The following is a 19,565-nucleotide window of genomic DNA, read 5'->3' as shown; positions in this document are numbered from 1 at the left end:
ACCCTTGCAGCAAAGTTTCATAGAACAGGAGCGAAGGAAGAAAAGCTTTGCATGGATAGATTGTGGATTCTGGAGACCAGTCCTGGGTTTGAGGGCCAGCTCTGACATTCTATAACCTTGGACCAATTATTTATTTAACATATCTAAGCCTTAGTTTCCTCATCTATAAAATGGGCTTAATAATAGATCCTAACTCATAGGGTTGTTGTTATGAGAATTATAAGAGAATCAATGTGTGTCAAGCACTTACATTGCCTCACTCATGTAAATATCCAACAAATGTTATCCATCATGTTCATGATGGATTGCTTTTAGCATTGCCTTTTACTTTCACTACTGGCTAATACATGAATGTGACCTTGAAGCGGGCAGAGAGAAATAAATGAATTTTGACTTTGCACGTCAAGTTGTTTTTGGTTGAGCCCCTTCCCCCTACCTATCCTTTCCCTGCTCCCAATTAGTGTATAGATTTCTGATCACTCAGTATATCACATTTCATACACCTCTTCCTTTAGAGAGAGTTGGTCGATAGAATAGTCCTGTGACAGCACACTACTCTTTTTTGCCCAGGTCTTGACTATTTACTAAATGTAGCACAATTAATTATGCTTGAGATGATAGTGTCATCACCTAAACAGGTCTTATATTAAGCATTAGTTAATTAACACTCCATAAAGTAAGCAGATAATAGTCATCATTCTATCTCAGAAAAGGATGAAGAAGCCGGGAGAAACCAAATTATTCACTAGGGCTCAAAGAGGAAATCAGTAACAACTCTGAATGTAGAACTCATATTTTTAATAGACTCTACTCACATTTCTTCTCCAAAGGTATAAAGATTAATGTCAAAATTAAACACAATAAGAAATACCTTTCTTTACCCCGTAACATATGTTTCCATATTTTAAAAATACAAACATACCTTCACTGGCATGTCGGTCTCTAAATATGTTCTTGGGGTGGACACTGAATCCTTCTATATCCTGAACCGATGAAGCCCTCCGTATACTACAAATGCTTTCCTTTGATCTGGAATGAGTCAGCTGGGAGCTTGACTGCAGCATGTCGGGATAGAGTCGGTCCCATTGCCTTTTGGGAGAGGAATGGTCAAGAGGTCCGGATATATTCACCAAGGGGGAACATTTGCTGGGCTGTATCAAGGCTTTTGTATCATCTGCTTCCGAGGGGCTGCAGCTTTCTTTAGTAGGAGACTTAAAGTGCTTCATGGCTACGGAATCATCGCTGTGCTTAGATGAATCGATCACTACCACATCGGGATCTTCTTGTGGTAAAGATTGCTTTCTGTAAGTGAGAACTCTCAGACCAGGGAACTTGAACCCAAAAAGTTTCCCTACAAATACAAACAGGAAAGAACACTGTTACAAGACAAAGGATATAGCGCCTAAAACAAACAAATGAACCTTGTTGACTCATATTTAAATACTGTGTAAAAAATTATTAATACTTAAGTCATTTTACAGTCAGAATGAGGTATATTGTAGAAAACTTCTCTAGGACCAATGTGAATTATCATATAGGTTGTAAGAAAATAGTGAAATAATTTTACCATGTTTCTGATGGTTAGATATACTCCAGCTAAATAAAAGCATTATTTGGATGACGCAAGGTTTTTTTTTAATAAACTGAAAAAAAAATCACTATCCATCCATTTTTTTAAAGGGAAACTGAAGTTTGGAGCACAGTTTAGAAAGGAATGGATACTTTGTATAAAAGGGCCAGCTACAGGAAAGATTATATTATATTATATTGTATTATATTATATTATGTTGGGGTGGAGGTAGAGGGGGATGTAATTGCATTGGAAGTGGAGGAAAGGGAATGGGGGGGGTAAGGCGTTGGCCTGACATACCTGGAAGGTTTGTATTGGATAATATTGCTAGTCAAGTGTGGATGGGAAAAGTGGGATCAATTACATATGTCCTCATTCTGTTTGGGATTCTTGAAAAGCTTTTGGTTTCAGAGAGAGATGTACACATAAGAATTTCTTTTTCCTGATTATTTTTTGTTCCCGTGTCAAAGAATATGGCATGGAATGTTAAACATATCTCAGAGAGGTTGATGCTTAGAAGTGCAACTAAATATAAACATTAAAAGGTAGATATTAAAAATGAAAATATTAGCTAATAAATTTACTGGTAGTAAAAAATGCAAATTAAGACAAGATAATATCATTTTCCACTCTTCAATTTAGCAGTAAATGAAGAAAAGAAACATAACATCTGGTGCTGGCAAAGAAAGCTGACGAGCATTCTGACGCTTTGCTGGTAGAAATGCAAATCGTTACAAATTCTTTGGAAAGTCATCCTACAATATCTATTAAAGTGAAAAAATACACTTTTCACTTGACTCAGCAATCTCATCTATAGGATATTACTGTACAAAGGCACAAAAACTAGATACAATCTTAATATCCACTAGAAGGAGACTAGTTGAATAAATGTGGCATTTTTATACTTTGGAATCTTATGATGTTCTTTAAAAAACAATAATATGTTTTGATTAGAAGGTTATTCAAATACAGTTTTATGTGAAAAGGCAAGTTTCAGCTTAATGTGCTTATGGTGATATTATTTCATTAAAAATAATAAAACCTTATATTTGCCCATATAAGTTGCATGGCAGTAGAGAAAGATGTGGAAGAACATATTCCACAGTTTTAATGTCGACTGGCTCAGTATAATGTATGCATTCCTCTTTATATATCTTTATTGTTTGTTTCATTGAGCATGCATTCTTTTATAAATTAAAAAAAAATAAAAAGGTAAAACTTCTACCCCTAGAAGAAATGAAAAGATAAGAGAAAGCATTCAAAAACTACTGCATAATTCAAAGCTTTTCTAAGTATTGTCTACAAGAAAATGCCAATTCTAATTTTTGTTTCTGTTCTACAGTAGCCTAGGTCCACATCGTCCCATGGCTTTACAATCACATGTTGCCCTTCGAGTCAGTCAGCTGGTGTATCTGGGCTACAATATTATCTACCTCCTTATATTCTTTAAATGTCATGGGCACCATTATCTTTAATATATTTACTATGAACTTTTTCTCAATGCATTGATGATTGTTTTAAAACATGGAAGAACACTCTCAAAACTTATGAAATTTTCTGCATTATATTTGAGTATACTCTTCCAGCAGATGGTCTTATCTACACACATATTTTCAATTCCATCTTTAGCCCAAAGACTCATAAATCTATAACTCAAGCCTAGACTTATTCTCTTAGCTCCAAACCTGCATTTTTTTAATGCCAAACATTATTCTTTTTTTTTAAGACAACAAGAGTTTATTTATTTACTTTTTTAACATCTTCATTGGAGTATAATTGCCCCACAATGGTGTGTTAGCCCCTGCCCCACAACAAAATGAATCAGCCACATATATACACATGTTCCCACATCTCCTCCTTCCTGCGCCTCCCTCCCTCCCACCCTCCCCATCCCACCCCTCCAGGCCGTCACAAAGCACGGAGCTGACCTCCCCGTGCTATGTGGCTGCCTCCCACCAGCCATCTACCTTACGTTTGCCAGTGTATATATGTCCATGCCTCTCTCTCGCTTTGTCACAGCTTACCCTCCCCCCTTCCCATATCCTCAAGTCCATTCTCTAGTAGGTCTGTGTCTTTATTCCTGTCTTACCCCTAGGTTCTTCATGATATTTTTTTTTCTTAAATTCCATATATATGTGTTAGCATACAGTATTTGTCTTTCTCTTTCTGACTTACTTCACTCTGTATGACAGACTCTAGGTCTATCCACCTCACTACAAATAACTCAATTTCGTTTCTTTTTATGGCTGAGTAATATTCCATTGTATATATGTGCCACATCTTCTTTATCCATTCATCCGATGATGGACACTTAGGTTGTTTCCATCTCCGGGCTATTGTAAATAGAGCTGCAATGAACATTTTGGTGGCTTCATCAACATCTTCTCTTAGAAGTCTTAAAGACACCTCAAAATCCTGTAGCAAATCCAATCTCATAATCTACCCCTCAAAGTCCAGCCCTTTTTTTCAGTGAATGGCATCACAGTCCCTCTAGTGGTATAAGCCTGAGACTTGCTGGCTATTCTAGTAGTTACTCTTCTCTCTCACCTTCATCCCCTGAATCCAATTAACCCACTAATTGTGTTCATTTCACCTCCTGAATATCTTTTTAGTGTTTTCACTTCTCTTATCTCCACTGCTCTCACTTTCTGGAGATAAGTAATTACAGTTCACCTGATTTCTTGCGATAAGATGCTAATCATTTTCCACATTTGAATCATATTGTCTGTCCTTTAAAAAATACTAACTTCTGATCACGTTAGCTATTATTTAACCTTTTATTACTCCCAGTAACTTCCTGCTTTGGGCATGAAGATATCACTAGCCCCACTATCTGCAGCTTAATTTTTCCTCGTTGCTCTCTAGAATCCAGCCATATGAACTTTTTTTTTTGCGGTACTCGGGCCTCTCACTGTTGTGGCCTCTCCCATTGCAGAGCACAGGCTCCAGACGCGCAGGCTCAGCGGCCATGGCTCACGGGCCCAGCCGCTCCACGGCATGTGGGTTCTTCCCTGACTGGGGCACGAACCCGTATCCCCTGCATCGGCAGGCGGGCTCTGAACCACTGCGCCACCAGGGACGCCCCCATATGAACTTTTTAATTCCTCCAGAGGCCTGTGCTTCTTACAGATTCAGGGCTTCCTTGTGTTTGATAATTTTTACTCTTCCTACTTAGTACATCCTTTAGGGTTTTTTTGTTTTGTTTTACGGAAATCTGTTGCATTTCTTTTTTAAAAAATTTTTACTTTATATTGGAGTATAGTAGATTAATAACGTTGTGTTAGTTTCAGGTGTACAGCAGAGTGATTCAGTTATACATACTCTATAAGAACATCCTTTAGGTTTTAGCTCCAAAGTCATTTCCCATGGGAAGCTTTTCCTTCCTTCTGAACTAGATTAGCATTCCCTTCATAATTTTCATAACAGCTCATAGTTATACACTTGTTGACCTTCTGATTAACATTTCTCTCCCCTAGTGGACTGTAGGAAGAGCCCCTATTTTGCTCACCAAATCCCAGTTCTAACAGAATGTCTGAGAACTGTAAATGAATTTCCACTGGCAGATTCTAAACTGATAATATCCTTCAATTTTGACTGTGGAAAAACTAATATTTAATTGCTCTGACCAACTTAACCAGAGAATCTTAGTCTCCTGGAACTGTGTTTACTCATATTTACCAAAAATGATTAATTGAGTAGAACCCAGTAGCTGATGGAAATGGTAAACTTTATACCATGCCCTATATACTTGATACAACATAGTTAATTTTCACCTTTTTTCCGAGGTTATTAATTGTTACCATTCTGATTCTAGAGCATACACAAAAGTGTTTTCAAACTCCTCAACATCTAGTGAATTTTATGTAAAATACCTATTACAGAAAATTTTAGAATTAAGCAGGCTAAGTTCTTACTCTAAGCTTTCATTTGTGTGCTAGTAGTTAACAGTGGTAAATATAATTGAAATAGAATTTATTGTTCTGATAAAAGACATGACACAGTGCACAAACTCCAAGTACGTTCAGCATTAAACTCTGGATTAATTAGTAGATGAGAGTAACCACTGTGTGCATATACAATTAAATAATGGTGCATCACAGTATCTATTTTGCAAGCACTCTTACATAATTCTACTAACAACTTTTATATGCTCAAGTAAATTGCCAAGTTAAAAATCAGTGAACCGCATCAAAGTCATTTGATTAGTTTTTAATGCACTAGGAATTGAGTTATAAAGCAGTTTACAAATAATTCTGCAAGCTTATTACAATTCACTGAGGTCAATGTCTACTCTTATTCATTTTTCATCAGTTATTACCCTCCTCCTTTAAAAATAATTCACTGCCTTTCTTAAATTAATGACTGCACAAGGCATTTAGTTTGCTCCTACAGTTTAGTCATATCCAAGGTGGTACAGATGGTCTTTTCTGCATCACTAGGTTAATACGACCATGCTATATTGCATTACAGATTTAGTTGTCGAACCGCAGTTCATCCGGAAAGAATACACATTGAGAATTTTGCTCAACGTTAGCACTTTCAGGCATGAAGTATAAAACTTAGATGAGTATAATCCTGTTATGATTCTTAACATTAAAAAAACACCCTTGTAAGTTGTCTCCATATTTAGTATATTTGCTTTCTAACTTGAATAACTAAAAGAGATTCTACTTAGCCTATTAGCTACTAAAATGTTCAATAAATCTGAAATAATAACAACAGAATCAGGGGTGCTTTGCACATTTTTTAACACATTCCCCAAAATAATTATAAGTATTGATAAACTACTTACATAAAAACATAGTTTTGTTTAAATGCACCATTTTTCACTTGAGAGAAGTGAAACTTATAATGAACTTATAATTAACTACCACTACAATGTCTTTCTCAGGACATGTCACTTCTGTGAAGCTGCTGAAAATAAATTTGGAAGCTGCATCTTCATACACGCTGTGTTACATTTAACTAAGAGCTTTTTACATCTCAACCAAGAAGGCACACAGATATTCCCAGTGTCTTTCTCTTTAGAAAGCCTGTAATTATGACTTCAATCTATATATGAATAAATGTTAAATACTTGGCCCAAGGTCAAATAGGAAATCAAGGTAAAATCAAAATAAAACAGCAATTTCCTTGATTTAATTTCAGTTTTACCCCAAACTTGGTGTTTTCTTGGTCCTTAAATATCCACAAGAGAATCTAATGAGAATCCTAACTCTCTCCTCTAAATAATGCAGATAAATGCATACACACTTTTTTTTATGATCTCAGAGGTCGAATAACAAAATCCTTCTCCTCCAACCAAAAACCCCTCCATTAACCTCCCCTAGGATTCCCTAGGATTAGTTGACTCTTAATATTCCTTCCAGTTTTGAGTTTCTTTGCATGTATATTTATACTAATCACAGTTCACAAAAAATTACAATGATCACAACTACATTTCTACCCTTATGTCCTGTGGGAATGGGACTTTAGAAAATGGTTTTACCAGCTTTTCTAAATTAAGAAAACCTCATCAATCTGAATTATTTCTCTGTCTTTCTCTGTCTCTGTCTCTGTCTCTCTCCCTCTCTCTTTCTCTCCTCTGGGAGCTGATTCTTATCTCCTAGAGTTTGGAAGAAAACTATTATGCTAATCTTGACATGAAACAATTTTCTAACTTAAGAATATACCTAGGGATAGTAGAAACAGTAATATTTTTTGCAGAAAACCAACTATATCTGAAAAGTTCTCCATATATTCCCAATCACTTAATTTCCTCACAATTACAAATTCCCAATCATTCCCTTGGTTTAATTTCTCATCATTTCTACAAACTCTTAGAACTTTGACTACTTAATAATTTTACTACTAAAATCCAGTTAAAGATGAATTAGAAGCATCTTACTCTTGCTTGGTTCTGCTTAGCTGAATTATAAACTGAAAAGCAGAGAAAAATTTTAGTTCCAGCAGTCATTCAAATCAGAGAATAGAGTGGGGTAAGGAGAGGACATATGTGCGTGTATTTGGGTGGGGGGAAGTTGTGAAGGCTACGAGCAGAGATATTTCCCCTCACAAAGGATTAGGGGTGCTGGCAGGTATCTTGATTGGATCCCTGAAAACAGACTGTGCAAAAGGGTTTTGGGGAAGTGTTTTCAGGAGATATGCCTATAAGGAAAAGAGGAAGGAAGGATTGATAAAAGCAAGTAAAACTGATTAGAAAATGTAGCTAAAGCTTCAGTCAGTTCTCCTGGGAGCTGTGGAGCTGGGGTAGCCCTTCAGAGTTATGCCAAAATGAAGTTAGTGTATCTGGTTTTTATCTCCCTGTTGCAGCCAGTCACTGGCTACAGCTACCCCATGGGAAGGGCCATGACCTTGGGTAAGGCAGTTCCTCGCCTTTGACTACAGCTTCCAATGAGGGGTGGAGCTGTGTCCTGAAGTGGCCAATTTCCAGCAGCTGTCCCCCCTCCCGAGGAAGGTGTCTGAGGCACAGTGCCTATGGTACAGATGGGGAAGGATAGCCAGTTTGGGGTCTGAAAAAAAATTATGATCTGAATAAGTCTACTATCAGCTACTATCAGGCAAAATAAGAATTCATGAATTAACATCAATGTACCTTTCTATAATCAGGGTATTCACAAGTCTGACATTTAAATTGGAAGCCTTAAAATCACTGTGGGACTTTTCTCCAACCAAATAGCTCTGGATGTGCAGAGAAATAAAACTTTAATCTCTGAGTCAGAGACAGCAGCAGATCAAATTTCTTTGGAGAAACAGGGAAGATAATTGACATATCTGACTTTTCTCTTTAGGAAGAAATTTCCACAGAGGCACCCAGCAAGGAGATGTCTTTCTTACTAATGTGTTAGGAGTATATGATGATGCCCATGGGCTGCTAGAGCAACCCGTAATATTGTCAAAGAAGGCAGTACTTAGCTGTTAGACTGGGGAAAAAATATAATTCAGTGTGAACTCAGTACTGACCTGGCTAACCTGATTAGTGGGTGACACATGGGGCAGTGCAGACAGTGCAGTCCTGGTGTTAGTGACAACAAAAGGTCACCAGGGAGTCCAACGACCTGGTAAACCTGCAGCTAAATTTGGGACCCTTTAAAGGAGCAGATGTGGTCAGTAAGGCCTTGAAAGACTAAGACTCCTTGGACATTTCCTAGGGCGAGAGATACCAAAGAAAAAGCAACATCTTACAATAAAGCAGTAAGTATAAGACCAAATAGGAATCTTGAAGCAATGTGAGTCCTGATCCAGTAGTGCAGGACACATGTGTGGAGATCAGGAGAAGTCACTGCTGTAGCAGGAGTGAGAGTAATCATAGGAGCTGTAGCAGCAGCAGAGATCTTCTGGAACAAGTTCACAAATGTTGATGATATCTGAGAGACACTGCTTCCAACCTAGCTGGGTCATCATGAGAGCAAAGAAGCAGAAAACACAGGTTTAGAATAAGGGAGATAGGGCAGAAAATAGGACGGGCTGGTGGACTGCTTTTGCCACCCAAGGTTAAAATCTGTCCACGAGGAGGCACTGGAAATTAAAGCAAACACATCAGTATTATATATACCTAATTAGTTTCCATTTCTATGTGATAACAGCTTAATAAATCAATGTATGATTTACCATACTGCTATTTTGCTTCTGTTTTATAGAATTCTTTCTTTTCCAAATGCCAAGTTAAAGAGTCCACTCATGTTGTGTGAAAGTAGTAACATCTTTTACCTAGATTGACCCAAGATGGCCATGTAGTCATTACGTTGACAGGGACTCTTTTGATGGAGTGTTCCAAACACAAATGGTACAGAAGCCAGTTACCCACATGCTGTAAGAATAGGGACTGTCCCTGATTTGGGTGTTGCTAGGTAACAAATTCTTCCAAATGGTATGCACACCGGGTCTCTGATGTGGACATGCTGATTTAGGCCATCATTAACATTCATTGCTAACGAAAGGATAAAGCATATTTTTTCAACTGTGAGTAATTTTCTTGATCTTAGAAATACGTATTTTGCTCACATCCTAGGGAGGAAACGGTATAAAGTTGACTGCAACTTATGACTGAACTTTTCTCGGATTTCTTTTAGCAACCATGTCACGGTTCCTTTTTCTACAGCAAATTTAATCTTTAAAAAGAGGAAACTTCCAAACACATGATAATAGTAAACATTAGTTATGTTGTAAAACCTTTAATTAAATTCATCTGAATAACAGATTGTTTCTATAGTAATGCTTGCTGAGTGGGAAACTCTGTATTACTACCGTAGCTCTTCATCTTTAAAGAATGACTTTCAGCTCCAATGGAGAATAGCAAAAACATTGTGAATGCCCTTTTATAAACCAGCTATACAGAAAATTTCTTTGTTCCTTAGCTTCAGGTCTGAACACTGAAATACAAATTTGAAGGAGTAAGGTAGCTATACAGGCAAATATATTTTTTATGTGTCAGTTATTCAAAATATTGAGTCCAAAGCATATGAATGCATTTTTAATGGCTTAAATTAGCTAGGTAGTTGCCTAAATGACCAACTGTATTTTTGTGTATAGACTTTGCTTCAGTTGAAGCTTTTAGAGTAATTCAAACTTTTATTTTAGTAAGCATAAAGATAAAAATTCTCTTTTGATTTGGAGAGTATAATTTTAATCATTTCAAAGATAATGGAATCTCCTTTATAATACCTTAATGAAATGAAATGAAAAAGTACACTTTTGAAAATAACTGTGAGAATAAGATGCTATAGAAATTTAACTTTATTTTACTATATTTTTACTTTTAGCTTCACTTAAAATTTATCTTTATGGTTTTATCTAACCATTAAGTAACTTAGACTAGTAGTTCTCAAACTTCAATGTGGATCAGAATGACCTGAAGGGCTTGTCAAAACACAGGTTGCTGAATTTCTGTGTTTTTTTTTTTTTTGCGGTACACGAGCCTCTCACTGTTGTGGCCTCTCCCGTTGCGGAGCACAGGCTCCGGACGCACAGGCTCAGCGGCCGTGGCTCACGGGCCCAGCCGCTCCGCGGCATGTGGGATCTTCCCGGGCCGGGGCACGAACCCGTGTCCCCTGCATCGGCAGGCGGACTCTCAACCACTGCACCACCAGGGAAGCCCTGAATTCCTGTGTTTCTGAATCAGTTGTTCTGGTGTAAGGCCCAAGGACTTGCACTTCAAACATGCTACAAGATGATGCTGACGGTCTTACTCTTGGAGAATCACTGACTAATATGCATTCAGTAGGGAAAAAACCCTTAATTACTCAATATAACAATAACATTCATAAATTTATACATTCTACAAGTATGTATTGGGTACTCACTATTTGCCAGATATTGGGGATACGGAAGAAAACACAACAGCCCTCCTACGAACTGGAGCTTAAGTGTTCCTGGCTACTTTAAACAAGGTAGGCTTCCTTAGTTTTCCACAGCTCTCACCTCTCTTGCTCTCTATTTTTATTCCTGGCCTTACTTAGTCATTTATGTTTCTTGTCTACTAGGCAAACGGATGTGTCAGTGTGGTAGCAGAGACACGTGTGAGGTATCATCATGTCACAGGGTTAAGAACAGGAAAATCTATCTGGGTGAATTAGGAACTCCCCATAGGTAAAGGGTCCTTTGGAGAAGGTATGCTAGAGAAAGGAAGGCAGTCTAGTAGAGAGGGCACTATGCTATACAAACAAGGTGGTATAAAATGTATGTGGTTTCAAAACACCACCACTGAAACATGGGGTATGACGGCGATGGCTTGGGGGGCGCTGTGATGGGAGATGAGGCTACAGAGGTATCTGAGGCCACAACGTGTGTCTTTTGCTTAATGCACAGGGTTTCGGAGTTTTCTAATCTTAGGCAATAGAGAACCATTATAAAGAATATAAACAGTGGAGTATTATGATCTGATGCACAGTAGTGGGACATGGGATCCTGAGGAAAAGAAGCTGAAAGCAGAGATACCAATTTTGAGATCACTGCAGCAGATGTGTTGAGGGCCTGAGTAGGTAATTACAGTGGGCTGTATGAGAGAGATATTCAGGAGGTGTGCTTGAGAGAATTTGATCACTCTTCGGTTGGGAAAAGAGAGGATTAGAGAGAAGGAGAAGTTTAGCATGATGCCCAGGTTTCTGGCTTGGGTGGCTGGGATGATGACACCATTCACAACGTATGAAGAGCAAGAGTTTTTGACGGAATAGAGTAGATGGTAATTGGGACGGAAAGGCAAGTCTTAGCTTGAAAATGCTACATTTCCAGAAGTGCTAAAATCTTCCAGAAAAGATGTCCAGTGGGCAGTTGGATATATGAAGTTATAAGTGATTGGAAAAGTCTAGAGACAGGTGTGGTCTGGAGATACTGATTTGAAAGGGAGCCTTTATCCTGTAGGTCACAGATAAGTTTGCCCAAGCAGGGTGTACAGAGAAGATGACTAAGAAGAGGAGAATACTAAGAGCAGCTTCTCTGGGATAAACAGTGTTTAAGAGTTTCTTGTTTAAGAGGAACAAGAAAATGGTACTAAAATAGCTGTCACAGAGATCAAAAGAAGCAAAGGAGCGTGGTGTCATGAAACATAAAAGAACCGAGAGAAGGGAATCGAATTTAGCACAGTACCTTCAACCTAGAGGATAACACTGAGAGCACAACGTAGAAAGCTCATTACAGTGGGCAGAGGAAGAAAGGAAATAAGGGAGATGATGAGAAGGTGTGGAAAATCCAAATGCCTGTAAGAAGAGTCAGGGGACAAAAGTAAAGAAAGCCAAGTATGAACAGCAACAAGGAGAGTTGAGGACTGTGGCAAACTGGGGAGTACACACCGTCTAAAGGTGCGGTCAGTATTCTCTTCCAGCTTATTGCAAATGTGTGGCCACATACTCATCTTTTTCCAAAATAAGCTAGATATGTTGTTTTGGCTGTGCCATGCGACTGCAGGATCTTAGTTTCCCAACCCGGGATTGAACCCGGGCTCACGGCAGTGAAAGTCCAGAGTCCTAACCACTGGATGGCCAGGGAATTCCCCAGACATCGTAATTTTAGGTGTAATCTTCCAATTTTTAAATGTTGGCAACACATTTAACTAATTGAAACTTTGAGAAAATATTATTTGATGTAAACAGAATGTATCTATTGAAGTATAGGCTATTCTCAGCAGCATGAGCAAAAGGGAAAGCCGGTAGAAAACATAGCTGACAGAGGGGCACTGGTAAGGACAGATTTGGAAGGAATGGCAGAGGGAATGGGTTTCAAGTGGAGATGTGGACCCCAGTTAAGATTTGCCTCCAGGGGTTGAGATATATTTGTTGAGGGTGGGCTGATTAAGGGACTTCTTGCCCAAGCCCTCCCCTTGCTCGGAGGTGTGGAAGGGGAGGTGATTTGTCTGACATAGGAGGTGGATTTGACATGAGAGTCATGAAGAGCCTGGTGGAGTTCTGAAATACTTGCTAAGGGAAAGAGATGAAAAGTACCTAAAAAATTAGGATCTCATGTATAATTTTGACTTGTAGTGTAATCATTTATAAATTAATAAATGATAAAATTCAGTATTTTTCTGTGACTAAAAAGACTTAACTTGGGCCTGCTTTCTTGTTGGGATATGTTTCAAGTTTAGTAAAATGAGAAAATTTCATGGATTTTTTTGACCGTGGTGGAAACAGTAAGTTAAGTACACTTAAACAAAAAACTATTTTAAAATGATAAGAGGAGTGAATGTTATTAGTTAAAATTTATTTGGGGATATGAGCTTAAGGTCAACATTTATAGTGGCTCAACTGACTCTTTGGTTTTCAGACAGGATAAGAACATAGAATGCATTAATTTTCTGTTGGTTGTATATTGTTAAATCAGGAATTTTTTGTTTAATTCAGGTTCCCCCCAATCCCCTTAAAGAAATTTTTAACAAATGAAAATGTGTATGTGTGTTTGTGTGAACCAGACTGGCGATCCTAGATTTCTGCTATAAAATAGAAGAAATATAAGACTTAAATATACTTGTAAGTAATGTAAAATAAAACTTTAAAATATTTTATTTAAAATAATGAAAACAAAAGCCTCACACTTGACAATTAACTTTGAAATTAATAGTGTAAGCAAGGACACATAATTTGGTTATCTTTCCTGTTGTGCAAATATTTCATAGAAACAGATATTAGAGCAGAAAAAAAGAGAACACATCTTCCCATTGCTCTTAGTTCCTTTAGATGTGGCCCCCTTTTAGTTGGTAGTAAAAGTAGAATTTTCTCTTCTACTCAGTATCATTTCCACTTTTCAGATTGCAGAGTTTAAACCATCAGTGAGAAAATGTTTAATTATATCTTTTATTTGGTATTTATATTTATTATGTAGTAATTAATCAACTCCGTTGTGCAGTATATATCAATTTGATAGACCTATCAGAATAATACTCCCTCCTGTACTTGCTTCATTCCAGGGGACTTAAGACATCTATTTGTGGCTGGTCCTGTATCTTCGACAGAGATTAAGTTTGTGAAAAATGAGTTCTTCCCAGAGAAAGTTGCTCACTTTTGCTGTGCTGTGTTCCTGACCCAGAAACTAGATATTTGTACTGAGAATTGATCCACCTTTTTATTCAATACAAGTCTCTAGGTTTCCAGAATTTACTCAGCCAATTGATCATAGTGCCTTTTCATGATACATCTTTTCTATTGTGTACTTAGCTCCTTTTCTATTACTTAATATTCTCAATTTAATACTTCATTTCTTTTTCATCTAAGTTTCTTACAGCTCCTTCACATTTTTCCCCTTATTTTGTTTACATTTCAGGAGAGGCAGTTGAATATATAGAAACCCACATCATCTCAAACAAACAGTAGCCTCTCCCCATTACTTTCACTTAAATTCCAACACAAGGGCATGCCTACCCCCGCAGACACACACACACTTACACCCTCCTTATTTAGATAAGAAATTAAACTTTTTGAAAGTTGAGATGTTTCTGCAAAAAAGGGTGTATCAAAATTTGATTTGCTTTTATTTCCTTATTGGGTTATTTGTTTTAGAGGCTACCGATGGAGCAACAATGTTTGAAATAGCCAACATGTTATTTCACACAGGTAATAAAATTATACTTTAAGAAAAAAAAGGAGTTTTCCAAAGATCAGAAATGATACAAAGTAGAAACTGGATAGTATCAGAAGCTACCAAATATAATTTGTCTCTCTTTAACTTTTCTGCTTGATTTAACAATCAACTCCTCAAAAACTGACACCAAGAGAAATTTAAAGCATATAATGACAGGAGGTATAATCGAAACCAATATAATGGTTGTAAATAATAGGTCTTTGTAATGCTCTGGAAACAATTTTATCTGCATATTTGTACTCTCTCCAAGATTCCCTATATGAGGGACAGCTGCAGTGTAGGGAAACCATTCATGTTCACATAATAAGAAACAAACTACTGAATTTGCTATATGACTTGCACAAGAGATGCCATTTTAATCCTAGTATAAAGTTGCATAGATTATGTATGATACCTGGGAGGCTACTGTATAGATAGTCTTCCATTCAAGATATCAAAGTTTCAAGTCTCCATTTGTATTTCAGTTTGAAATGAATACGTTTTTTTTAAATCCCCTTTTTTGTCATAGGGCTGATACACTACTCCCTTTTTTACTCCCATCCAACTTGATGGACCATGAAAAACAGCTATTTTGGGAGGAAAATGAAGACTTTTTGAAGACAATAAAGAAACAAAACTAGGCTTCCCCCAGAAAAATTATCTCATTGACATTCACTACCAAAATACAGGCTGACATTACCTAAGGTATACTCTCAGGAACCATTCAGTAATGACTAAGTTGGTTAGTAGAAAATATAAAGATATCAAAAACAGTCATCAACTTAAAGGAACAAGTCTTTAGTATTACAATAGTTTTTTATAGTAATTCAGTTTTGTTCTAAACATGTCACCTGGGAGACTGACAGATTGGTGGTTTTAATAGAGAGTTTTTCCCAAGTGTGATATTGCTCAGAATAAAATATTCAAAATATTGGAATTGTATTACACTAATATATTTGTCCCAATATTGCCTTAACAGGATACTGTACTGTCATTTAGACGTACCTAAGGCAGTAACTGACTATGAGAAATTTTCAGCTGGAGTACATTTGATTTAGTATTAATTCAGTTTACAACATAGGCTTTTGGGACTGTGTTTTATATTTTACATATATTTTGCTATCTGATTTACATATAATATAACAATTTCTTTATGCAAATACTACAGTTTTGTGACAAGGCTTCCAGCTTCCCACAGACAATGACAGTAACTTAAATTTTCATTTGCTCATAGATCCTCCTAAAAACCACAGAGATCAATAAGGGAGGCAAATAAAAATACCCATAAACTATGCCTAAAGAGTAATTAGAGAAAGAGACATTACAAACTTTAATTTATATGTAGTCAGGGAAATAAATGCCGAAGACCAGCAGAATTGGCTAAGAAGAGTACACGGCAATAGTCAGGCAGAAGCTAAGTGGAAAAAGTGGTGGGGCGGGAGTTCAGAAGTCTCCTTAGAGTAATGGAACACATATCAAATAGGGTTTAACCTTGGGAGAAGAGGTTTAACACTGAGTGAGAAATACTGAGAGAAGTTCTGTGACCTTAATGGACAAAGCATTGCTTACTAGAGAGACAATAGAAAGTGGCTAGAAAAGTGCACAAGACTCCAGATATCAGCCTTGGAAAAGCACTACATCTTGGAGAGGGGGAGGGATATTCAAAGGTGGAACTGTCCCTTGGAGGCTGGGAAATAAGGAAGCAGATAAACATAAGGTCCCCTTATTAATATAAGAGGGGACAGAATATTCAGAAGACAAAAACAAGCAAACAACAAAAACAGGCAGTACCATATATTTTAAAGAACAAGTAACCCCCCTACCCACAAACCCTCCAAATTTACAAACTCCTTGCTATATATGAATGAGACTTGGAACTGAAAAATTTTTAAAGGCATGCAAACAAGACCTATTCCCTTTGCCCCCCCCTCAGATTTCTTGCTAGTGATGGTCCAGGAAAGACCTTCATGAATAGCTATAAACAAGAATACTCTAATATTCATACAAAAATATCATAAAAGAAAAACAGGAAATGGGAATAAAAACATACTTTGCAGAGGAAAGTGTGCTAAATATCTGGTTATGAAACAGGATAGATATATAACATCCCAAAATAAATTTAAAAAATTCAAACCAGTAATTAGAGATATGAAATAAGATTATAAATTAGGAACTCAAAAACATAGAATAAAAACTGGACAAATAAGAAAATGCAAAGCAAGAACTGAAAGAATACAGGTACTAAATTCAGGAAAGAAAAAGACAAAATCATCTAAAAAATTAAGACACATTACAAGCAAACCACAAGAACAGAGGCTAGAAATGAGAGAAGCTAAGAAAATAAAATAGAATAAAGAGAGAAAAAAGGACCAGAGGAAAGTGATGGATATGAAAGACAGGCAAAGAAGGTGCAACATCCATATTATTTGCGTTCCTGAGGAAGACAAACCAAAAGAAATAAAATATTAAAAATTATAATTCAATAAAATTTCCTGAACTATAACATGAATTGAATGTACGTATTGAAAGGGCCCACCATGTATCCAGGAATATTGACTTAGAACGTCAAATCCAGACATACGCAAGCAATAGTTTTGGGCTTTAAAAGTCTGTCTTGGTTTGAAATAGGAGTATTAAAATCTACCATTATTAATTTATTTCTGAAATTTTCTGGGACTTGGAAAATTAACAAAATCCCTTACAAAGGGCAGACAAGTGGATTGGCATCCCATTCCTCATTAGCAACATTTGATGCAAGAAGAGTGGAACACTATCTACCAGGTTCACAGGGCAAAAAGTGTGGGCCAAATATCTTATATGTACCCAGGCTGTCCTCCAAGTGTGAAGGCTATAGAAAAATAGTGTTGATTTACTCATGAACATTTACTGAAAAGGTGAACTTTATCCAAGAAGTTATGTTTGCGGAAACTTTGACAAAAAGACAAGTAGTGAGCATTGAATACATTTCACTAGAAGTTTAAGGCCAAAACAAAAGTGAAAAGTATGTAAATTACATCCTCTGAGAAGCTAGAAGTATCACAACCAAACAAAATGGAAGGAGAAGGAAATATAAAATAAGTTCACTGAGTGCCTTGTTGGTAAAAACTGGGAGTGAAATGATATGATTTGACAAACTGAACGGTAGAAGACTAAGCATACTTAGGAGTGCAAAGATACTGATACTAGTTGAGCTGGATAATCTGAATAGTCCAGTCTCTGGAGAAAATAATTGTTAAAAAGCTACTCCACAAATAAGTACCAGGTTTAGATGATTTTACAGGGGAATTGTACTTAACTTTTAAAGTCCAGATCATCCCCAAACTCTTTAAATGGTTATGTAGAGCATAAAATAGAGAAGAAACTCCAAATTATTTTCCTAAGTAATTCTAACATTGATAATAATACCTAACGAAATTGCATATACATATTCAAAAATTGGAGAGCAATTTCCCTGACGAGGATCGATGCAAAATCCTAAATTAATTTTAGATGAAAAGAATTCAGTATTACAAGATGAAATACATCATGTCCAAACGTGGTTCCTTTCAGGAATGTAAGAATAGTTCCATGTTAGTAACTCTATTAATAAAATTTACCATAAAAATAAGGAAACAGAATAGCACATTCATTTCCACAGATGATGAAAAGGCAATTTACAAATTTTAACACCCATTCTTAATAAATACAAGTCAATGGAAACTTCTATAAAATTATAAAACACATTCCACTCAACCACATGCCATCATTTGAATTAATGGGAATCACTGGTGGCGTTCACACAAAATTCAGGAACAATTGATGTTCACTATCAGTTTCTTTTTAATGATATGTTGGAGGTAATACCCAGCACAATTAGACAAGAGAAAACTATTAGATGTATAAGAATTGGAAAGGAAAATGTAAAGTAATCTTTATTTGATATTATAGAACATCTGAAAGCCTCAGAACAATGTATAAGCCACTGCAAACTAAGAAAACTCACTAAGATAGACCATAAAATTAACATACTCAGAAAAAATCAGTAGCCTTAAAAATTATTAGAAGATAATAATTAAAGAGAAGATCCTATTTATAATAGCAGCGACAACAAAACATGTTAAATGTCAAGTAGCAAAGTAAACAATAAGGAAAAATTTTAAACACTCCTGAAAGACACAAAAATTAGATTTAAAAATGAAAATACATATACATATTCCTGTATAGAATGACTCAACATCATAAAAATGTTACTTTTCCCCCAATTAATTTATAAAATTAATCTGAATCCAATAAAAATACCATAGGGAATTTTTTTTTATCCAGACAAGTTGTTTCTAATGTTCATGTGGAATATGCAACAAGAAATAACCTTAAACCCTGAAAATTAATATTAAAGAGAGTATGTCATATAAGAGGTTAACCGTATATTGAAAACAGTGTGATTCTCAATGACACAGATCAAGAGAACAGAATAGAAAGACCAGAATATACTCAAGCACGTAAGAAAGTTTAGTATGTGATAAAAGTGATATCTCAAATTACTGGTGAAAGACAGACTTTCTAATAAATGATGTTAGAACAACTGGAAAACCATTGATAAAATGACAAATTAAATTTATAACTTGCACTATAAACCAAGCTAAACTTAAAATGGATTAGAGATCCTAAAACGTAAGTCTAGAAAAAAATATGAATTTATTTACAACCTTGGAATGGAGAAAGCTTTTCTAATTATGACTCAAAAATTCAGAATCGACAAAAGAAAAGGTTGATAAATTTAGCCACATTACAAAAAAATAAAGGCTTCGTGTGACAAAAATTAGGAAAAAGATAAAAGACAATTTGCTGGGGAAGCGATTTGCCATTTATTCCACAATTTAAAAGAAAAAGACAAAAAAGCTGAAAATGTATACAAGTAATGGACAATTGACAGAAAAAGAAATGTCCACAGTGCTTAAATATGTGAACC

The 19,565-nt window shown here is 36.3% G+C and overlaps 1 protein-coding gene across 1 annotated transcript in view; it reads right to left on the bottom strand.

The window, feature by feature from the left end:
- The window catches only part of KCNH7 (potassium voltage-gated channel subfamily H member 7), a 450,073-nt gene that overhangs the window by 126,263 nt on the left and 304,245 nt on the right, over nt 1-19,565 (bottom strand). Inside the window, exon 4 of the mRNA XM_060151475.1 lies at nt 923-1,351. Coding sequence (XP_060007458.1) covers nt 923-1,351 — 429 coding nt within the window. The remainder of the gene's footprint in view (nt 1-922; nt 1,352-19,565) is intronic.

The sequence above is a fragment of the Lagenorhynchus albirostris genome, chromosome 6 (assembly GCF_949774975.1).
Source record: "Lagenorhynchus albirostris chromosome 6, mLagAlb1.1, whole genome shotgun sequence".
Lineage (NCBI taxonomy): Eukaryota > Metazoa > Chordata > Mammalia > Artiodactyla > Delphinidae > Lagenorhynchus > Lagenorhynchus albirostris.
The sequence above is the reverse complement of the archived record's forward strand: the minus strand, read 5'-3'. Positions and strand labels throughout refer to the sequence as shown.